This window comes from Quercus suber, unplaced genomic scaffold (genome assembly GCF_002906115.3).
Source record: "Quercus suber isolate HL8 unplaced genomic scaffold, Cork oak 2.0 scaffold_137, whole genome shotgun sequence".
Taxonomy (NCBI): domain Eukaryota; kingdom Viridiplantae; phylum Streptophyta; class Magnoliopsida; order Fagales; family Fagaceae; genus Quercus; species Quercus suber.
Window position 1 is genome coordinate 545,267 of NW_027069599.1, and position 21,756 is coordinate 567,022.

Below are 21,756 nucleotides of genomic sequence, written 5' to 3' on the forward strand. Positions count from 1 at the left end.
TTATTTTCACAAGATTACCTTCAATTTATAGGCATTACATTTATATTCATAAAGCAAAGAAAAATCTATTACAAATTCTAAACTTATATAATATTTAAAAAATAACATGTAATATGTGAATAGATTTGGAGATGTACAATTTTTTTCTTTTTATATTCTTCAAGATTATGGCAATATTAAAATTTTTTTTTTTTGAGAAAATTTAACATCTTCTTCAAAATTGTAAAACAATATTATAACTATGAAATTCAAATCTTTTAATTAAATTAACCATTTCATCCATATATCATTATATATTGCTTTGAATGAAAAAATCATTGTATGTTATATTACATAACACTTATAAAAATAGAAAATACTTTAAAAAAATACATATACTCACTATTTAACCTACAAGATTTATATTATACTCTATTATATAAAATAATTATCACATTTTCCTATGCATCGCATGAGTGGGTTAAGTCATGTTGGTGCCTCTCAAAATGATGATTCGACTAATAATACCCTCCCCCTATATTGACATTTTTACATGGAGTTGCCATTTATTTTTATTTAATGGAAAAAAATAAGAAAACATGTTAAAAATGCATCACTTTTATTGATATACTAGTCATAGGCTCACACGATGCATAGGAAAATGTGTATTCTCTCAAGTCACGTTTTTCAATTTTTTTTGGGCTGTGTGTAGTAAACATTACTCATATAATATAATAAAATTTGAAACGCATGATAATGATTTATTACCATATGTTAAGTTATGAATTTCCATTTTTGTTTTGTTGTTTTTTTTCGGTGCCAAATTTGTTGTAACCTCATGCATTTATTTCCTAGTATTTTATGGGATTTAATGTACTTGAGTTTGGTCTAGAATTGGTGAAGATTTGCATATTCAGTAGAACTTTGGAAAAACTTGTGAGTGGCTTCGGACTGCAACACCTAAGATTTGTTGCGGGATCTCGGAAGTTAGTGAAGACAATGTTCTGAAAAGTCCGTTGGTAGTTGGAGTTTGAAAGGCTCAAGTACATTGGGTGGCTTAGGCTTGGAGAGTTTATCTTTATTCTTGTACTCCAACTCATTCACTAGTAAATTATTTTCTGCTTGTAGGGTTGTAGAAAGGTTTTTTTGCCAAGTTTTTCAATTTTCCTCTTTGATAACACATCGAGTGTTATCTTTGGTTTGCACATTTGGTCCTTGTTGTCCTTTACTTAATTACTTTGTTCAATTATGTTTATCCATACAATTGTAGAGTGCTCCAGTTAATTAATTGGCTAATTATATAAATTTCACTTTAATTAATTGTTTAGCCTAAAATTAATTAAGCTGTAACTAAAATTTGGGGGTTGAAATTAACATAAAATAAAATGTGTTGTAATGAAACAACTAAACTTATTCATAAGTTTAGTTGTGAGTTGTAATATTAGAATTAAACTTAAAATCTATTTTAGGAAATATTTTACTCATACATTTATATTTTTTAAAATATAATATTTTTTAAATTTGAGAGAAATGAGTTTTTTTTTTTTTTTATTCTTTTATTTTCATAATTGTATTATGCATATTGAAAGTTCTTTTATTTGAAAATAGATTAATTTTATAAATTATTACAATAACTATCACAATCCTTTTAGAGCATTCACATTCGGGTTTGCATAAAAATTGTTATTTTACTATTTAAAAAGTTATTTTATTTATTATACTATCTTACTTTACAATACACTTAACATCTTAGTTTTTAACATCCAGCACATTAAAATAATATAATTATACAATAAAATAATATAAAGAAAGAGAAGAGAACAGAAAAGTCATTAATCCTCAGAAAAAGAAATAAAAAAGTCATTTAATGAAGAGAGAGAGAGAGAGAGAATAAAATAATACTGGAGTATATATTATTTTTACAAACTCTGCTATAGTAGTTCTTGGATTTTTTAGAAAAATAACTATAAAACCCAAACAATATTATTAGTTAGACAACGTTTCAAACATATTGCATTTCTAACAATTCGACTTCAGAGGAGTCGATTTTACTGTTCATATTGCCTATTTTTTTGCCACATAGATAAAGAAATCGAGTCCTTTATACTCATTTTTTATGGACAAAATTGGGAAATGCCCCATTTTGGTAAAAATAGCAGCATAATGCCCTTTTCTCCAAACTATATAGGAAAGTGCCCCTCTTTTGTAACTCGATTTTCTCAAAATCGAGTTATAAAAAAAAAAAATTTGGAGCCCTATAGCGGCGTTTTTAAGGACCTATAGTGACATTTTCAGGATCTATAGTGACGTTTTGTAACTCGATTTCCATAAAATCGAGTTATAGGCAATTTTTTTAATTTTTTTTACCTATAACTCGATTTCTTATAAATCGAGTTAAAAAACGCCACTATAGGTCTTAAAAACGTCACTATAGGCTCCTAAAAAACGCCGCTATAGGGTCTAACTCGATTTTGAGAAAATCGAGTTACAAAAGAGGGGCATTTCCCTATATAGTTTGGAGAAAAGAGCATTATGCTGCTATTTTTACCCAAACGGGGCATTTCCCAATTTTGTCCCATTTTTTATACATAAAAATCGACTTCAGTGGAGTCATTTTCAACACAAAGAAAACGACTCCACTGGAGTCGTTTTTTTTGTATTGAAGACGACTCCAGTGAAGTCGATTTGCCNTAAGTAGTTCAACATGAGGTTTCTTTGCCATTTTTATTATCATTAAGCTTGAGAGCATCCCAAAGCTCTCAGGTAAATCTGTCACAGCAGTTTCCTCCATTAGCAAGCACTGCAATGACTTTAACTTTCCTATTGAAGATGGAAGTTTATAGAGTTGTTTACATTTATCCAATCTTAACACAATAAGATTTTCCAACATCCCTATTGATTCTGGCAACTCACTAATATTAGCTTGAAATATGATTAAAGTAGTAAGTGTTAACATGCTTCCAATTGATTCTGGCAATGATATAAGAGATTCACATTTCCTTATTTCAAGCTTTTTGAGTACTTTCAAGGCACCGATCTGATCTGGCAAATTTGTCATTGATGTCCCCTCAATATTAAGCTCAACTATAGAAGCTAATCCTCCAATTGAATCGGGCAGTTTGCTAAGAAAATAATTTCTCCAATCAATAAGTGCTTCAAATTTGATAATGAGCCAATAGACCAAGGTAGTTCTTTTATTTTAGTACCATTTATAAAAAAATTGGTCAATGATTTGAGATTGCCAATGGAGTCTGGGATTCTGGTCAGTGATCTACAACACTTCAAACTTAGTTCCTCAAGGTTTGCCAAAGATCCAATCGAATCAGGTATTTCCTCTAATGCAGAATTACTAATGGAGAGTTCTTTCAGAGAACACAGCTTTCCAATAAACTGGGGTAGCTCTTTCAGAAGTTTGCAATCATTTAAACTAAGCATTTCAAGGTTTGTAAGGTGGAAGATAGATTCAGGAAGAATTTCTATAGAGGTTTCATCAAGAAGAAGTACTTTTAAAGATTTCATGCTGTCTATGTTCTCTGGCAGTTCTTTCACCTTTGAGCAATGTGAGAGAATAAGGCTCTCAAGTTGCTTTAGGCCAGAGACATCACTTGGGAGTTCAATAAGGTTTGAACAACCTCTCAGAATCAAGTGAAGTAATGAACTCAAGCTACCAATTGATTCATGAATCTTTATCAACCGACCACAACGCTCAAGATCAAGCTTTTCCAAGGCTTGATGCCCAGATAAATCTGGGATAGCAGTCAGATTATAGCAACGACGAAGATTCAAAACCTTCAAGTTCTCAAGTACCTGCAAACAAGAAGTTTTTCTTCTTTCAGAAAGGGAAATGTCATCAAGATTCAACGTCCAAATGTATAAGCAGAACAAGCCACAATCACTTCAGTGTCTTTGAATAGTAAGAAGAGTGGGAGATAACAAGGGGAAACCAGCTTAAACATGAAATCTATTCCATATGTCAGGCATCCTATCCTTGCTGTCATAATTTAGCTCAAACAATAATGAAAATCACAATGGAATTTTTAAGAGAAACATACCTTGTAATTGTTTGAACACCACAGATGTTCAATTTTGCTTTCTGATAGATCAAGCACCACAACTTTGCAAGGACAAAAATCTGAAGGAAGAGTTTTCATGGGACAGCCTTTCCATTGCAGCCACTTCAGTTCAACAGGAAGATACTTGAACTCCCCTTCCAAGTTCACATTATTGATTTGTAGCAGTCTAAGATTGACCATGTTTTTAAAGGATTTGGTGCAAATTATAACCTCTCTCTCTTTCTCTGCTCGATCTTCAAGATAACTTTTATATCTTTCCTTTAAGTATGTGACTGCAGAGGTGAAATTGGGTTTCCTTTGAAAGTTAACCCAAGAAATTTTGTCACCACTTGGATGCTTGACAAAGTTTCTTTTTTCAAAGTCTAGGACAATGCCTTTTATACACTGTGTTCCCTATTGTCAATCAAATGGAATTTAATCAGCTATGGTGTAGCAAGCAAGAAGACAGAAGGAAACAATTAACATATTAATGAGCACCTAAATATTTCATAGGATAATAATTGACATTTTTGGTAGTCCAGCCATATAGAATGGACTCCTGCAACTATCTGTTTTGTTTCCCCTAGTTCTAGAATTGTATCATATGTTGTAATTTGGGGCAAGCTTAACATGAACAAGAAATTAAAACATACACAATAGACAACAAAGTTTAACATGGTTTGGCCAACTCCATACCTGCATGCACTAGCAATACTAACCAAAATTATCTATCAACAATATTGTTTACAACCACACTCAACCAAACATTACTAGCAAACAACACTTAAAAACCTCACAAAACACAAACTCACCCAAATCTCAATATACCCAAAATAAATTCTCAATACTATCGAACAAACTTAACAAACAAGACACACAATCCAACAGTCTCAATACACCCAATGATGCTTCCTCACCCAATACATCCAACAGTCTCAAACTCTCAACTCACATGCATGGGTATCTTTCAACCCCAAGAAACTACCAAACTAATATTCAAAGAAACTCCATGTTTATATAAAAGTCTTCTCTTTCCATGTGAGAAGACCACTAATGCAAAAGCAAACAGACTTTCCAGGACTACTTACTTACTCCAACTCTTATTCATTGGTGGACAAGAAATACAAAATTACTTCTTTGACAATGAATAAACATACTATAATACATGCATACATGCTTGACAGAGGCATTGTTTGACACACACATGAACCATTAAAGGATAAATAAGTCAAATCAGAATTTGAGTCAATTTCTATCATACCACAATCTGATCTAATCATCTCTGGCAATTTTCAATTTGAAAACTGTCATTAAGGAATTAACAGCAGATTGTCAAACAAATAAACATGCTATACTACATGCATACAAGCTTGATAGTGGCATTGCCTGACACACACATAATCCATTAAGGATAAATAAGACAGCTTTCCTAATAAAAGGTATCATGATATGATATGTACCTTCATATCCTTCAAGACAGTCATGATCTCATCACGATCCCAGAGTCTAGTACGCATGCCAGGATCCACAAGGCTATTTTCTCGAACAATTTGTCTTCCCATGTCTCTAACTTGATCATGCATCCACAAAATATTGTCCTCAGTAAACTTAATGAGTGATTTTGCAGTGAGGACTGTGACTGCTCTCTCAGCATTAAAACCACAACCCTTCAATATGTCAATTGCATCTTCTCTCTTTATTCTCATTTCAGCAAATAAACAGGCAAGGTCCAGGAATATACACTTCTCTTGTTCATCTAATCCATTAAAACTTACCATCAAGACATCTTGAAGATAACGCGGGCGAATCTCTTTAAATTTCTGTAGAGCATCTTCCCACTCTTTTGGTTTCCTCTTATCAAACAGGAAAGAACCAAATACTTCCAGAGCCAATGGTAATCCTCCTGTAAGAGACACAATTTGTTTGGACAGATTCAAGAAAGCACCTGTGGGTTTCTCTCCCTTTAGTGCATGGTAACTAAAAAGTTGTAGCGACTCAGATGAATCCAACTCTCTGACCTCATAGAACTCATTCACAAGATGCTTGGATAATACTTCTCTGTCTCTGGTTGTAATAATTATTCGACTTCCTTTATAAAACCATTCTCTGTTGCCAATTAGAGCATTTAGTTGGCTTATATTATCAACATCATCCAAAACAACTAGAACTTGATTCTCATTTACCATCTCTTTGATGGCAGTGATACCAGCATTAACCTCCCTTATAGGAGACACCTTACCAGGTGAAATATCATTGATAAGTTGATTTTGAAGAGATACTAAACCATTGTCTTGGGCTGAAGTTTCTCTAACATTTGAAATGAAACTCCGGTACTTAAAGTGACCAACAAGACTACCATAGAGAGCCTTAGCCAGGGTTGTCTTACCAACCCCACCCATCCCATGAAATCCCAAAACTTGGAGTCCATTGTTTTTAACATCTAACAATCTCATCAGCTTTTCAATATGAGAATCAAGCCCTACAGTGTATGCAGCCACACCCACTGGAGTATTGCTCAATTCAATAAAAACCCTTGTGACTAATGCCTGAACCAACTGTGCTTCTTCACTGACAAAAACATGATTACGGCATAAGGAATTTAGGATATAAAAGGCTACAGAGATGCAAATACTATAACACCTCAAATAGCAATGGAAGGGACTTGAATAAAATGTGTACACTATTACTGCTTCCAGTTTGATGACAAATATAAATGAAAAATGCTAAAGATATTATAAATTCTACTACATAACCTTTACAAACTAAAGTTGCAATGAATGTGATTGGTGAATTTCAAAAAATAATAAATGAATGTTAGAATTATTTTTTTCTGATTGCTGATACATCATTTTGTAAAGGCTATATAGTAAAATCTGTAGTATCCTTAAATTGGATCTGACCAAGATGGAAAACAATGGATGACAGAAAATTCAAAGGCAGAGTTACTGATAATACCAACTAATAGTTAGCAGCACATTTCTTATTAATTATTTCCATATGTTATTAAGTTCAAATTGTGAAATCATGTTTTGCAAACACAATTTTAACCATTTGTATGTACGGCAATGTGTGATAAACTGTGTGCAACAAGAATAACCCTATATACTCAACTAGTACTGTACCATCATTTTATTATTATTATTCACACCATGTGTAGCCCTATCACAAGAAGGTGAACAGTAAATTTTGTCATTGTTGTATCAATTACAATTAGTGACCTCTTATAAATAAATAAAACTGAAATTATATATGTAGCAACATGTTTATAGTGATTTGATTTAAGTCGAGAAATCGGAAAGAGGTTTAAAAAAAAAAAACCTAAAATAAAGACATGTTAATTAATGATGTGATAAAGTATTAGGCTTCATTCTACAATATCTTGTATATTTATCTATAATTTTTATACAGCAAATCCCAAGTTGGGCAATAAAACATTAAAATCTGCTAAAGTTTTCAAAACCAAAAGCAAAACCAGTTCCACCACTTTTTGAAATGAATTACCTGTTGTTGAAAACCCAACCAGCAGTTTCACCAGCTTTTTCCATAGCTCTCCTCCACCTCACAACCTTGTCCTTCCCGAACCTCTCTTCATGGTTCCTAAAATGTTCTTCCAAAGCTCCTTTTTGTCTCCGAACATCCGCCGGGTCAACTCGGTTGAACACGGGGAGTACGAGTAGTCTCTGGCACTCGCATAGCTTTGAGAGCTCCTCCAGGCACCATTGCGACGACACGTAGTTCGGGGACACGATGACTATGGAGGCAGCCGAGTCCTCCATGGCCTCGACCACGACGTCGTCGCGGCGCAACGCATTGTCATGGCGGAAGACTCGGACGCCGTGGTTCTGGAGGGACTGTAGAGGGAGGTAGTGAAAGTACTGTGGCGCGTGTCTTCTTCGCTTGTGAAGCTTAGGAACACGTCCCAGCGGAGCCTGAAAGCTCGTGGTGGTGGTGGAGTTGACGAAACGGAAACGGGGCCGTTGTCATCCATTTTCTTCTAGCTGCAGTGTTCTACGAGATTGGATTCCAATTGATGATTTGTATTCTCTGTGTATATTTGGAATGTGAGGACTGAAGAGTCGAGCTAAATTAAGGTATTTATACAAAAAGAAGGAGAAAAGTCCGCTAAGGTAGGCATAGACTTGTAGTTTTTTATGTTATTTACGTAAGCGGGTTCCGACGAACAAAGCAAGCCAACGTTGATTTTGGTTCAATTCTAATTTCTAAGGAAGAATTTTCAAAAATAATTATTTGAATTAGTTTATTTTGGGAGTATAGTTTTTAGTTCTTTTAGAAAAATTAATTTTCAAAGTATGATTCTACTTTAAATTGTGATAGTTTAAATAAAATTATGATTTCAGATTGGGTTGTGTTTATCATATACACTATTAAACACTTTTTTAAACTGGAATCGTGAGTTAAAAACACAATCCCAAGTTGAAAATTGTATCTTCAACATACAATTTCAATTTAAAAAAATATATATATATATATATATAATAACTGAAATTGTGAGTTAAAAAAACGTTTCAAGTTGGAAATTGTATCTTCAACTCACAATTTCAATTAAAAAAAAATTGTATAATAAGGCGTGTGTAATGAAATAATAAAATAAAGATAGAAATGAAGACTACAAGTTGTATCTGCTCCTGTTGCAACATAAGTTAGTTGCATTCCGAAGGATCTGCAGCCTTGCAGGTAGCTTCTCCTCCTTTAAAAGCAGAAGCACCTTCGAAAAAGCCTCAAAAATTGCCACCAATGGGGCTCTCTTTCAATTTCTTCTTGTTCCTCAATCTCTTGCACCTGGCTTTCGACTTCACAGCCTGATTCAGGGATGTGATCTTCTTCCTCTTCAAGAAAACTGAAAAACTTGGCTAGTTTTTCTGAAATGGACAGTTGGGTTTCATCCAACGATTCTTCATTTCCATCATAATCATCATCCCCTTCAAAAACCAAATGAACCCCCCACTTTTTCAGCTTGAGTCCCTCAATGTAAGGTGGGTCGTCTATTGTCACATGTATCTTATAATCATCTTTCAACGAAAAAGATAACGGATGCCACTCTGGAAACCGAGACAAGTAAAGATGATCTTCATGTGTTTTAGGAACTCCCTTTATGTCCAGCATTGCATTGAACACAGGTCTATTCAGTTTGACAATATTTGCTCGTATACCTGTTAGTAAAGGGTCTTGATCTCTTAAGTTATCTGGTATTTGATGGCTGAAAGAGACAATAACACCTATTATCACACCTTTGATCTTAAGATTTTTGCGTTCTGAAAATTTAACTACCTCTTGAGAAAACCAATTTGGAATTTTACTTCCAGGCATACTAAGAGAGAACATATTCCTCAAAGAAACCTGCAATAAAAAATTTTTAGAGAAATAAATCCTTATTCTTTGTCTTAGTTAAAGTACATTTTGGTTCCTCCAAATTTGAATTTGTTATCCGTTTGGTCCTCTTGTCTTGTAGCAATTTTGCAATATCAATCTTAAAGTTTTAAATTACCATTAATTTAGTCTTACCTATTCCTATTAATCTTGGAAACATTAAGTGTCACATGAGCCCCACATGACAGTAATACCATGTTGAATTGGACGAAAAATACTGAGGAATTGACATCCATGATCAAAAGGACAGCATGAACAACAAAGATCAAACTAAAACACAATCATATTCACAGCACACAGGAATTCAAAACCAGATCAAACTAAATAAAATTAGGAATGGAAACCCGACAGGCCTTTCTGAGCAAGACCAGGAAGGCCCTCAAAACCTTTTTGCATTGAGAGCTACCTCAACTGAGTTGGCGCAAGCAGTGCGAAGTCCCAACAGAACTTTTAACTATAATGATATTGCAAAAATTAAAACTAGAGACCAAATTTGGACGGATAAAATGTATTTTAGCTGATTCTTCTTATATGAAAATATCATGAAAAGAAAATTTCAGACATATGATAGGTCATATGCAGAGAGAGAGAGAGAGAGAGAGAGAGAACCTTAGAAAGTCTTCTTTTAACCACAGATGAGCATGTTTTGCACCCACTCATGTACAACCTTCTCAAGGACTTCAAGCATTCAAGGCCTGGAATATCCACCGCCATCTCACAGTTTGTAAGGTTCAGCTCCTCTAAGCTTTCCAAGTTTGAAAGATCAGACACCCTTTCCAAAGCAGGACAGTCTGCAACATTCACCTCCACCAAGCTTGAGGGAAGCGGAGGGAGAGACTTGAGCTCTTCACAGTTGGGCAATAAAAGTTTTTTGAGCTTGGAAAGGTCCATCAAGCTGGATGGGAGACTGAAAAAATTACTGTGGCCTAGATTCAAAATCTCCAATGATGACAACTTTTTAAAATCATCAGGAATCTTCCCACATAGTTTCCAAGCACGAGCATTTAGTTCTTTTAGGGAGCATAAATTGGAGAAAGAAGTTGGAAGTACTGTAGAATTAGGCACACTGTTTCTGGGTAACTCAAAATAAGGCTTCTTAGGCATTTCTAATATCATTAAGCTCGAGAGATTCCCAAAGCTTTCAGGCAATTCTGCCACAGCAGTTTCTCCCATTAGCAACCTCTGTAAAGACTTCAAATTTCCTATTGATGCTGGAAGTTTACAGAGCTGTGTACAATTACTCAATCTTAATGTAATAAGATTTTCCAGCATCCCTATGGATTCTGGCAATTCAGTAATTTTGGCATTGGATATGTTCAGAGTCATAAGAGCCAGCATGCTTCCAATTGATTCTGGTAAAAATTTAAGATGTTTACAGTTCAACATCTCAAGCTTCCTTAGCATTTTCAAATCACCTACCTGATTTGGTAGCTGTGTGATTGATGTCCAATCTAAATTAATCTCAACCAGAGAACCTAGTCTTTCAATTGAATCAGGCAATTCAATCAGAGACAGACATTTTCCAACAGATAACTCCTTCAAAAATGATAACGATCCAATAGAAGGAGGCAGTACTACAATTGCACTACCATAAATTAGAAGTTTTGTCAAAGACATGAGATTGCCAACAGAATCAGGAATTATGGTGAATGATTTGCACCCTATCAAACTTAGTATCTCAAGGTCTGATAAAGATCCAACAGAATCAGGTATTTCCTTAATAGCAGAATGATTAAGAGAGAGTTCTTTCAGGGAGCACAGCTGTCCAATGCACTCGGGTAGTGTTGTCATAAATTGGCATCTTTTCAAACTAAGCTTTTCAAGTTTTGTTAGGTGGTAAATGGATGTAGGCAGCTCCTCTATAGCAGTTTCGTCAAGAAGAAATTCTTTCAAACACTTCAAGCTACCTAGGTCATTTGGTAACTTTTTCAATTTTGAGCAGCCAGAGAGGATAAGGTTTTCAAGATGTTCCAGCCCTGAGATATCAGTAGGAAATTCGATAAGGTTTGAACAATCTTTCATGTTCAAATGAAGTAATGTACTCATGTTCCCAATTGATTCATGAATCTTAGTCAGTCTACAGCAACCTTCAAGAACAAGCTTTTCCAAGGTTTGGTGCCCAGATAAATTGGGAATATCAGCTAGATCATAGCAATTGCGGAGTTTAATAACCATCAACTTCTCAGCCACCTTGTTACTATACCAACCCCACACTTGCTCAATTCTGCTTTCGGAGAGATCAAGAACAGAAAGTTCTCGAGGAAGAAATTCAGAAGGAAGAGCTTTCAAAGGACATCCTTTCCACTGTAGCCACTTCAGTCCAGCTGGAAGATATTTATACTTCCCTTCCAATCTCACATGGTTGATTTGAAGAAGTCTTAGATTAACCATTGATTCAAACGGCTTAGTGCAAAGTACTACCTCTCTTTCTTTCTCTGCATTATCCTGAAGAAATTTCTTATACCTTTCTTTCGCATATGTTAATGCAGAGGTGAAATTGGGTGTTCTTTTAAGGTTTTCCCAAGAAATTCTCTCACCACTTGCATCCTGAACAATGGGCCTCCTTTGAAAGTCTAGGACAATTCCTTCTATACGTCTTGTTCCCTATTGTCAAACATATAGAAAAAACTTTAAAAAATTGAATGTAGCCAAGTGAAATAGAGACAATAAACAAATAGTTATCAAGTTAAAAACTGTAAGATTTTAATTAATCACATAAGAATATTATCCATCCTTTGAAAACTTAGAACATCTAAGGAGCTGGAATGGGGCCAAACTGTAAGATTCAGATTTTTTTTTTTTTTAATAATTTTTTTGGAAGTAAAATATGGAACTGGCAGAATTCAATTCCACCATCTCTTCTTGCCAATTTTCAAACCCAGAAATAAGTAGCCAATCTCTCTCTCTCTCTGCTTAGTAAGTAGAGGAAAGAAACAAACTTTCCCTCCATGGGAGAGGACCTGACTAAAGGAACAAAAAAGATCAACCCATCTAAGTTGTTGGAGGGTGAGGAGGATAGCAAAGAGGAGAACATATTGAACGACAAGTTGAATATGCTTGTGTGGTAGGCCATTTAAGGGCTAAGAAGGTTCGACAAATTGTTTGGTCTCATGTCAATTGAACCATAGATATGTTATATCTTAGCCTTTAATTTATGAAGAACTTCATTGTGGAATACGATAGAAGTCTAGAAGATCCCAATCCTTCCTGTTCTTATCTATGGTATAGTTTGAAGATGTTAGCTTGAACAATTTTTATCATCTCTCTGAAAGTTTTGCAATCTCCCATCAATCTTCATCAACTGGAACTCTACCCTGAGAGTGAGAAGGAAATTTGAAAATACGCTAGTGCATGAAGCTACAAGTGGAGCACAAACATTAGTATTCCTTTTTCCTTGAGGATTATAAATAGCAATATGATGCATGTAGTGAAATATGCAAGTACTTTTCTATATTTGCCGCTTGGAAAAGTTTTAAACTTGCAATTCAACAAAAAAGGAACAGGAAAAAAAAAAGATGAGGTATCTCACTATCAGTCATACCTTCTCACCCTTTAAGACAGTCATGATTTCATCACGATCCCACAGTCTACTACGCATACCAGGATCTACAGGACTTTCATCTAGAACAATTTGTCTTCCCATGTCTCTAATCTGATCGTGCATCCACAAAGAATTGTCCTCAAAAACCTTAATGAGTGATCTTGCTCTGAGCACTGTAACTGCTATCTCAGCCCTAAAACCGCAACCTTTCAATGCATCAAGTATATCCTCTCTCTCAATTTCCTTTTTAATGAATAAACATGCAAGGTCAAGGAATATACGTTGTTCATGTACATCTAACCCATCATAACTTATCTTCAATACATCCTGAAGATTGCGTGGACGAATCCTTTCCAATTTTTGCAAAGCATCTTTCCATTCCTCTATTCTCCACCTTTCAAACAAAAAAGAACCAAATACTTCCAGGGCCAATGGTAGACCTCCTGTAAGAGAGACCATTTTCTTGGATAGATTCATAAATCTTTCTGTGGGTTTCTCTCTTCTTAGTGCATGGTAGCTAAAAAGTTGTAGCGCCTCAGCAGGGGCCAACTCTATGACCTCATAAAACTCATTCACAAGATGCTCGGGTAAAACTTCACTGTCTCTTGTGGTAATAATAATTCTACTCCCTTCAGAAAACCAATCTCTCCCGACTAGCACTTCAAGCTGTCTTACATTGCGAATATCATCCAAAATAACAAGAACTTGCTTCTCATGAACCATTGCTTTGATTGCAGAGATACCAGAATCAATCCTATATGCAGGAGACTTACCAGGAGAAAGATGATTGATAAGTTTGTTTTGAAGGTACACTAAATCATCATCTGTTTCAGAATTTTCTCTATCATTTTTCATGAAAACGAGGCACTCAAAGCTACCAACGAGTTTATTGTAAAGAGCTTTAGCAAGTGTGGTCTTACCAACCCCACCCATCCCATGTAATCCCAAAACTCGAACGCCATTGGATCTAACATCTAACAAGCTCATCAGTTTTTCAATGCGAGAATCGAGTCCTACTGTATATGGAGCCACATCAAGTGGAGTACTGTCTAGTTCTTCCAATACCCTTTTGACTAAAAGTTTAATCAACTTTGATTGTGCCTCATTGCTGCCAATAAACATAAATGAGTCCATAGGAAACAAACTAGCAAGGAGATACTAATAAATAAAAAAAACCTCCACAGTCAAATGGTAGAGAGAAACTTAGATAAGATGTGTCTCAAGTGCCTACTTTGATAAATACAAGTGCTTCAAACTCTGTGGCCTTCCAAAGGATGACCACAAGGTTCAACGATGGGGTATATAAGGGAAACAGCTATTATGTGCATAAAAACAGAATCATAGGTAAGACTGAAATGTATTAGCATTATCCTAGCATGTTATTTCACTTTATCATAAATGTTTTGGATTGTGTATATAAAACCTTAAGTGAAGTCTGTGAGCCACAACAACTGCTAAATGACCACTTTGATGATGCCATACTACTGGCTTCTACAAAGCATAGGAGCATTTGTTAAGATAAAGACTGTTAGGCGACATAGATTGTAAATATAAGCGTGAAGCACCAGATGGTCGCATCTCCCTTCATGGATCATATCTAATGTTAGACTCTTAAGTTGTTGATAGAAAAATTGAGATATTTGAGTGGTTCAAGCATTATCGTATACCATGTTCCCATTGTTATGGTTCTAAGTAAACCCCATATAGGGTCAAATCACAATGTCCTGTACATCATATCCACAGCTACAATGAATTTCATCGATAGTTCAGATATGCCAGTTTCTAGCTTCTATTAATACACACCTAATAGGACTATAAATTAGATTTTAAAAGATGGTGCAAAATTCAATTAAACAATTTATCAACAAAAATGGGGTGGCCCTTTTGATAAAAAGACATGGGAGAGAGAGAATCGCTTGAGATAGTTTAGTCATATTAAGAGGAAAGAGATTAATGCACAAGTGAGAAAGAATGAGTTGATTCAAATTGGGACAACCAAAAAAATTAGAGAAAAGACCAAAATAGCATTATTAGAAGTAATAAAAATTAAAATGACAATTAAAGAATGTTAGTGTATAGATTAGCCCATTGGGCTTAGCCTAGTATATTACTTGTACTATACTTCTATTACTTGTACTGCACACATACCTAGCCTATATAAAGGCTCTCTTTTGTATATTGATATACACATAATATTATACAGACTATTCAGTCATTCTCTCTCTTTTTATATTGTTAACAAAGAAAAAACAGAGGGAATGACTTCGTACAGATAGATGGCAAAAAAGCATACGTTACCAAGCTTGACTAGTTTGTTAAGATCTATAACTAAAACTCAAAATTTGGGTACTAAGGTTTGGTTGTTATTATATTAATAAAAGCACAATTCAAACAAAAGGATTAAACATACATACATATGCATATTAACACATGCAGTACCTGTCTTTGTCTTTGTCTTGGAAAACAAAACCAGCTTTTCCACCAGCTGTTTCCATGGCTTCCCTTCACTTCGTCACCTTTTCCTTCTCAATTCCCTTCTCTTCATGCTCCCTAAAATGTTTTCCGAAGAAGGGTCCTCTTTGTTTCCGAACATCCGAGGGGTCAACTAGGTAGAACACAGGGAGAATAAGCCTCTTACACTCGCATATCTTCGAAAGCTCCTCTAGGCACCACCGCGACGACGCGTAGTTTTGGGAGATGACGACAATGGAAGCCGCGGACTCCTCTATCGCGTCGAGTAGAGTCGGAGCGATCTCGTCTCCGCGGCGCAACCCATCGTCGTCGCGAAAAGCTCGGATGCCTTTGTTGTGGAGCGAGGTGTAGAGGTTGTTTATGAAGGGGTAGCGTGTGTCTTCGCCTATGAAGCTCAAGAACACGTGCCACCGGAGCCTCGAAGCTTCGGAACTGGAAATGGCTTCGTCGTTGTGATCTTCCATGGTTCTGACTAGTGCAGACTGTAGTGTTCTTGACTTTTTGACGCAAATTTAATTTTGTGGTACATAAAGTTAAAGGGACTTGAACCGGAAAATTATTATTTATTAGATAGTTCGGAGTGTCTTTCTTCTCACACGAGGGTGGGCTTAACGATGGGAGTCACATGGGCCACCCTCGTATTAGAAGAGGAAGCAATGCTCAAGAGTAAAGTAATACCCCTTCGAACCTGATCTCTTCCTTGTATTCATTCATAGGATTCTACTGTTACGTACAATATGCTTTGGAGTTACTTTTGACCAACATTGCACGTGGAGCATTCACGTTGGGTATTCCAAATGTCATATGTTAGTATGTTTTAGAATCCAAGATCCAAAAAAAACCCATTACCCGGACTTGTAAACCCAAAAAAATTTATCTGAGTTAATACTTTTTTAATGTGTAGTAAGAGAAATAGAGATTAGAGAGAGAAGCGAGAAATATTTTTATATTATTTTAATTAGTTGCACACTCGCACGTTGTATGAGATTATTTTTTAAGGTGGTCTCATTATTATTATTATTATTTTGTAAGTTGAACTAATTTAATGAAAAGTAATGTATTTCATAATCATATTTATCATAAGATAATTTTTTATTATTGTAGAATTGTTTTAATTAAAATTTGAAATCTTAATTCTACATTCATCGATTAACTCATTTTTACATGTCTAAGTCAATTAAACACGTTTTCCATGCTACATGTAAACCTTCTTTTCCATAAAGACTGAAATAATGTGGGTAATATATTTTTTTTATGGAAGTTAAAAAAATTAAAATTCACCTTGTTTTGATGTTTTCTAAAAATTAAATTGGGCGATTTTCTTTCAATAATTGTAAAAATTTCAAGCAATAACACAGAAAGTGATGGGATTGACGAACACAACTTGCCTGTACAGATAAATAACCTAAAAAACTTTAAGTTATTTCTACCAAACTAATAAATATTTTAATTCTATCTTTTACCTCAAAAAATACAATAATTTAATTAATTATTTTTTTGACCTAATAGGATGAACAAACCCGGACAATAAAAAACGACGAACATGGGCGAACAACCCAGAAAAATAAAAAACGAAGAACATGATGAACAAACCAGAAAAATCAAACACAAAAATTCAAACCAGCAAAAAGCAAATTACCACAGTAGATTCAAACCCAGAAAAACACAATCATAAGATTGGAATGAAGAAATAATCGAACCTAGGAAAATTGAATTAAAATTGAAATAGATGTAATGAACAAGACAACCCATTTAGCCACTAACTATCGTGACCCATCAAAACAAAACCAAAATGCCCATCACCCACTCTTCTCCAGTGTTCGGCAAGCCTCCGATGAGAGACCATGATTCCAAATATGGGCTCTCCAATCTCAATGTCAATCTCCTAGCCACCGATCTTTGAAACCACCACCAAATCGAGATGAGTAGCGAAAGCGAGGCCGGAGAGAGCAAGGAAGAAGTTCAAGAACTTGGGGATGAAATGAGCTGCTGACGATCTTGAGTAACCACAGTAGCCATAGTTAGTAGCCCAGCCCTTTGAGTACTGGTATTCTATCTCTCTCTCTCTCGGCCTCACCGATTTGTGGAGTAATTGTGATTTTTGTTTTAGTTTAGTTCTTTTATTATTTTGATAGTTTCTATGGCCTATGTGGGTATTAATTGATATTGTACTGGGTTGGATTTGATGTTAGGAATTTTTGGGATACCCAGAAAATGTTAAAGAAAAAATTATTTGAATTATTTTATTTTTTGTTTTAAGTTTATGTGATTTTGAATTTTAAAGAATTTAAGTTTAATTATTTAAAGTTTTTTAGTTATTTGTTTGAGATGGAATAATTAAAATAGGTAAGTCCACATGTCATGTTTCAATTGGATCATTAGTACACATCATAAGCTTATGTGGCACTTAATAGACATGTCAGCAAAAACTAATGGAAGAGCCTGCTAATGCAAACGGAATGTAACCTCAGGATATAAAATTAAATTTCTGAAACGTTAAAATGTAAAATCTAAACACCCCCAAACTTTATAAGTGTGTTTTTCAATTTACCCAAAATAAAAAAGTATTGGACTTTTAAAATTTTGCCCATGCTCAAAGCCTATATTTATTAAGTGACTGACATGGGTTTAAACTTTGAACTATAGGTATTAATAAATAGGTTATGTTAATGAGTGTCCATAGGACAATAATTAACAATTAATTTTAAGAAAATTTTGACACCACTTTTATGAAAAATGAAAAAAGCTGTCAAAACATTAATTGATTTTTTTTTCTTTTCTCATAAAATTTTTCTTTAAATAGAATGTTAACCATTGCCCTAAAGGCATCTATTAGTATTTCCCTTAATAAATAGCATTATAAAATGTTGGATATAGAATAATGTGAGAGAATAAAGTTAATTTTTTATTTATTTATAATATTTATGACGTTACCAATTCGACTATTGAATCCCTTTCAGACCAAAAAATCAAGAACTACTCATTTTTCGGCTCTTTGTTCAATCTAATTTTTAAAAGCATGATAAATCTCTATAATTAATATAACTTTTATTTGATTGGTAGATAATGGAAAAGTTAACAACAATGTTTACTTTCTTTTCAAAAGAAAAAAATAAAAATAATTCATAAACCAATACTGAAGTTGCCAGCCTCTAGTGTTGAATCCTTAAGCAAAAGACTTTGGTAGCCATCTCCTAAGTTTGAATCCTGCTTCCGTCCCTTACCACAGCCAAACCATATGAGCCCCTGTAGGCCACTACTAAAGGTTTGCAGTTTGATCATAAAAGAAATTTTTTAAGAAACTAAATTCGGTCAAGACTTTGTTACAAGAGGACTTAGATGGATCAAATCGAGCTCACTCTTTCGATGGAAATGTATGGGAGACACCACTAAACCAATTGACCAAGAGGCATTTGCAAACACTCCCGAAAATGATGAAACCAAAATGGGGTCGTTGTCCCCTTCCGTAGCAGGACTACTTTCTTTCTTTTGTTTTTTGTTGAGAGAGGTTAGATTCCAATTCATATAATGGTTTGGCTTCCTCTCATGCACTAGCTTTACTCTATGTGATATATCTTTTACTTATTATACAGTACATGTAACAGTTAACTAAGCTGATTCTGATTAACAAAGCACAGCAACGGTTTATTTAATATGATTAATTGACTTACAACAGTTTTCCCAGGTTTTCTAATATCCAGAATCCAGCCTGCTCTCTACACAGCCCTCAATTAATTTAACTTTTCACTACTTGTTGTCAGAGAAAAATCCATATAATATACATTCATCATTAACATCATTTTTATTATGTATAGAACACAATAAACAATGCCAACAATTTTTAAAAATTTGTATCTCTAGAATTTGTTGGTTGACAAATAAGTATTTCTGAGAGAAATTGAGTAGAAGAGTTGAAGTTATAACCTCTCTTCAATAACTTGTCTCCAATTGCTCCAATACATAAGCCCGAAGAAGAAAGAAAAAGAATCATATGTTTGGATTAACTTTTTGCTGAAAATCTTATTTGTTAATTTGCTAAAAGTTGACAAAATACAATTGTATCTAAAATAACGTGTAACTTTAAAAAGTTATATATAAGCTGTTGTAACAAGTGAATGTGATATTAACAATTCATTTGATTAAACAAAAAAAAATAAAAATACAATACATCTAGATTTTGGAAGAGTTCAAATCTACAAGACGCTCTTCCACTCCAACAACCAGAATCAGTACCAAATCCACAGGTTCATCTTCCACCCACAGTTAGCAGAACCTTCATTTTCAACCCAAGATGGCTATTGGCTTTTCTATTTAGCTCTCTATTGGCTCTTATCCTTTATGGCTCAGTATCTTCTCCGATCGTCCAAGATTTGCATGACTCAGAGGATGATGATGATGATGATAAAGCCAGATCGTTTCTCTTTCCTTTGTATAGAAAATGGAGGACTCCACAAAAGGGTGTGGAACTTAAACTAGGGAGTTTTGTGGATATGGATAAAGGGGATTTGGTTTCTCTAATTGAGGATGAGGTAGGAGACCCCAAGACCAAAAATTTGCTTGCTTCTAACAAAAAAGTTGACTCCTCTTCCATTTTACTTGTTAGAGGCAATGTGTATCCAGATCAGTATATACGGATTTTTTTTCATTTTTCCTTTGGTTAATTTTTTACTCTGAATTATATATATATATATATATATTGTTGAGAGTAGTTCCAGAAGTTCCAATGGTCAACAGAGCATTGCTCTTCAAATGCCCAACAGCTAGTCTTCCAACGGCTAATTCAGCTCTTCATCAGAACGATGCCGTTCTATCTCTGATTAGGCAGTTATTGATTCTTGTGTGTGTGTGTGTGTGTGTGTGTATTGTACATCAGTGTAATGAAGACTTGAGCAGTTATTCTTCCAGAATTTTCGTTTCTTTCCTCTTCTCTCTCTCTAAACTTTCTCTTCTTTTCTTTCTAAGTTTGTAGCTTCTTACTGAGTGTTTCACTGTGTGAACACCATTGTTGCAATCTTTTAAGCTAGATTGATTCTTTTCATATATATATGTATATAATTAGGCATGAAACTACATAGTTTTGGGGTTGATTTGACAAAAATAAAACATGTCAGCATGGTGATATGTTAGTTAACGGCAAAAACTAACCGTGAGGTGAATTGCTAACGGAACCAAACTTTAGAATGTAAAATCAAGTTTCTGAAATGTTGGAGTGTAAAATCCAGTCAATCCCAAACTTCTAAGGGTGTAATTTGCAATTTACCCTAAATTTTAATTATGTAAATACTTTTTGTTTGTGAAATACATTCAAATTACATTTGGTGTAACTCCACAAGAGTTACACATTTTTTACTTAGAGATCTAATGGTTAAAAAAGAAACATCATTACCCATATTGTCATTAAATACTTACCTAATTAATAATATCATTATCTCTCTTCTTATTAAATACTTCATGAATCTCTAAAGTTTTTCACTACAATGTATAATCCCCTATTTTTTTGCAATTCCTCACATGATTCTACTCTCTCCTACTGTCGATGCTTTCTTTCAATCATTGTAACCTTAAGTGAAATATATATATATATATATAACCTTCTTATGAAACTGTTTGAGATATAAATGAAAACAAAGCACCACGCTATTTTAAATCTCTCTGAAATTCTATTACATCCAATTTCATTCCATGATTTGGCATTGAGAGTGCTACAAAATTTTCAACAACCAAAAAGAGATATTTTTGCACAACAGCGTGGTTTCTATGAGCCATCAAAGATCAAAATGAATTTGAGCGAATAGAATTGATTGTTCCCAAGGTAGTGTAGACTGCAAAAGGCTGCCTATTATGCTTTGGGGTTCTTTGGATTACTTTTGCCATCAATTCTAAAAATATAAATTTGGCTGGACTTGTTAATAGAAAAATAAAAGACTTTGGTTTTGGGTAGCACCTTTAAAACTTTGATTATGTAAAATTTGATGTAAATGGATTTGCAAAATAGTTGCAAATAATGAGGAGGGATTGTGATTTTTTTGGCCATCTCCTTTTGTTAATTGATAATAAAATATTTTCAAAACAAAAACAAAAAAAAACAAAAAAAAAAGGCGAAAAGCACATTTTAGTCCCTACATTTTTAGGCGATTTCTATTTTAGTCCCTAAATTATTCCTGTTAGCATTTAATTTAATTTTTTTTTCTTGTTTTCATTTATGTCCTAGTGATTTGGGTTTGAGATCTTGGGCTGCTGGGTTTGTGATCTTGTGATGGTTATGAGTTCTTGGATGCTGGATTTGATTTGAGAAGAATTTGAAGAATAAGTTGTAAAATGAAG

At 34.3% G+C, this 21,756-nt stretch overlaps 1 protein-coding gene across 1 annotated transcript; it reads right to left on the bottom strand.

Annotated features, from left to right (window-relative positions):
* Positions 1-6: 6 nt before the first annotated feature.
* LOC112007497 (probable disease resistance protein At4g19520) lies at positions 7-16,103 on the bottom strand. Its single transcript, XM_065776590.1, is given in 11 exon segments — positions 7-18; positions 2,669-3,114; positions 3,117-3,786; positions 4,032-4,445; positions 5,492-6,599; positions 7,533-7,884; positions 7,887-8,025; positions 8,745-9,389; positions 10,029-12,023; positions 12,961-14,068; positions 15,400-16,103. Coding segments are annotated over 11 exon segments (6,945 nt in total). The 5' UTR covers positions 15,456-16,103.
* Positions 16,104-21,756: the final 5,653 nt, after the last annotated feature.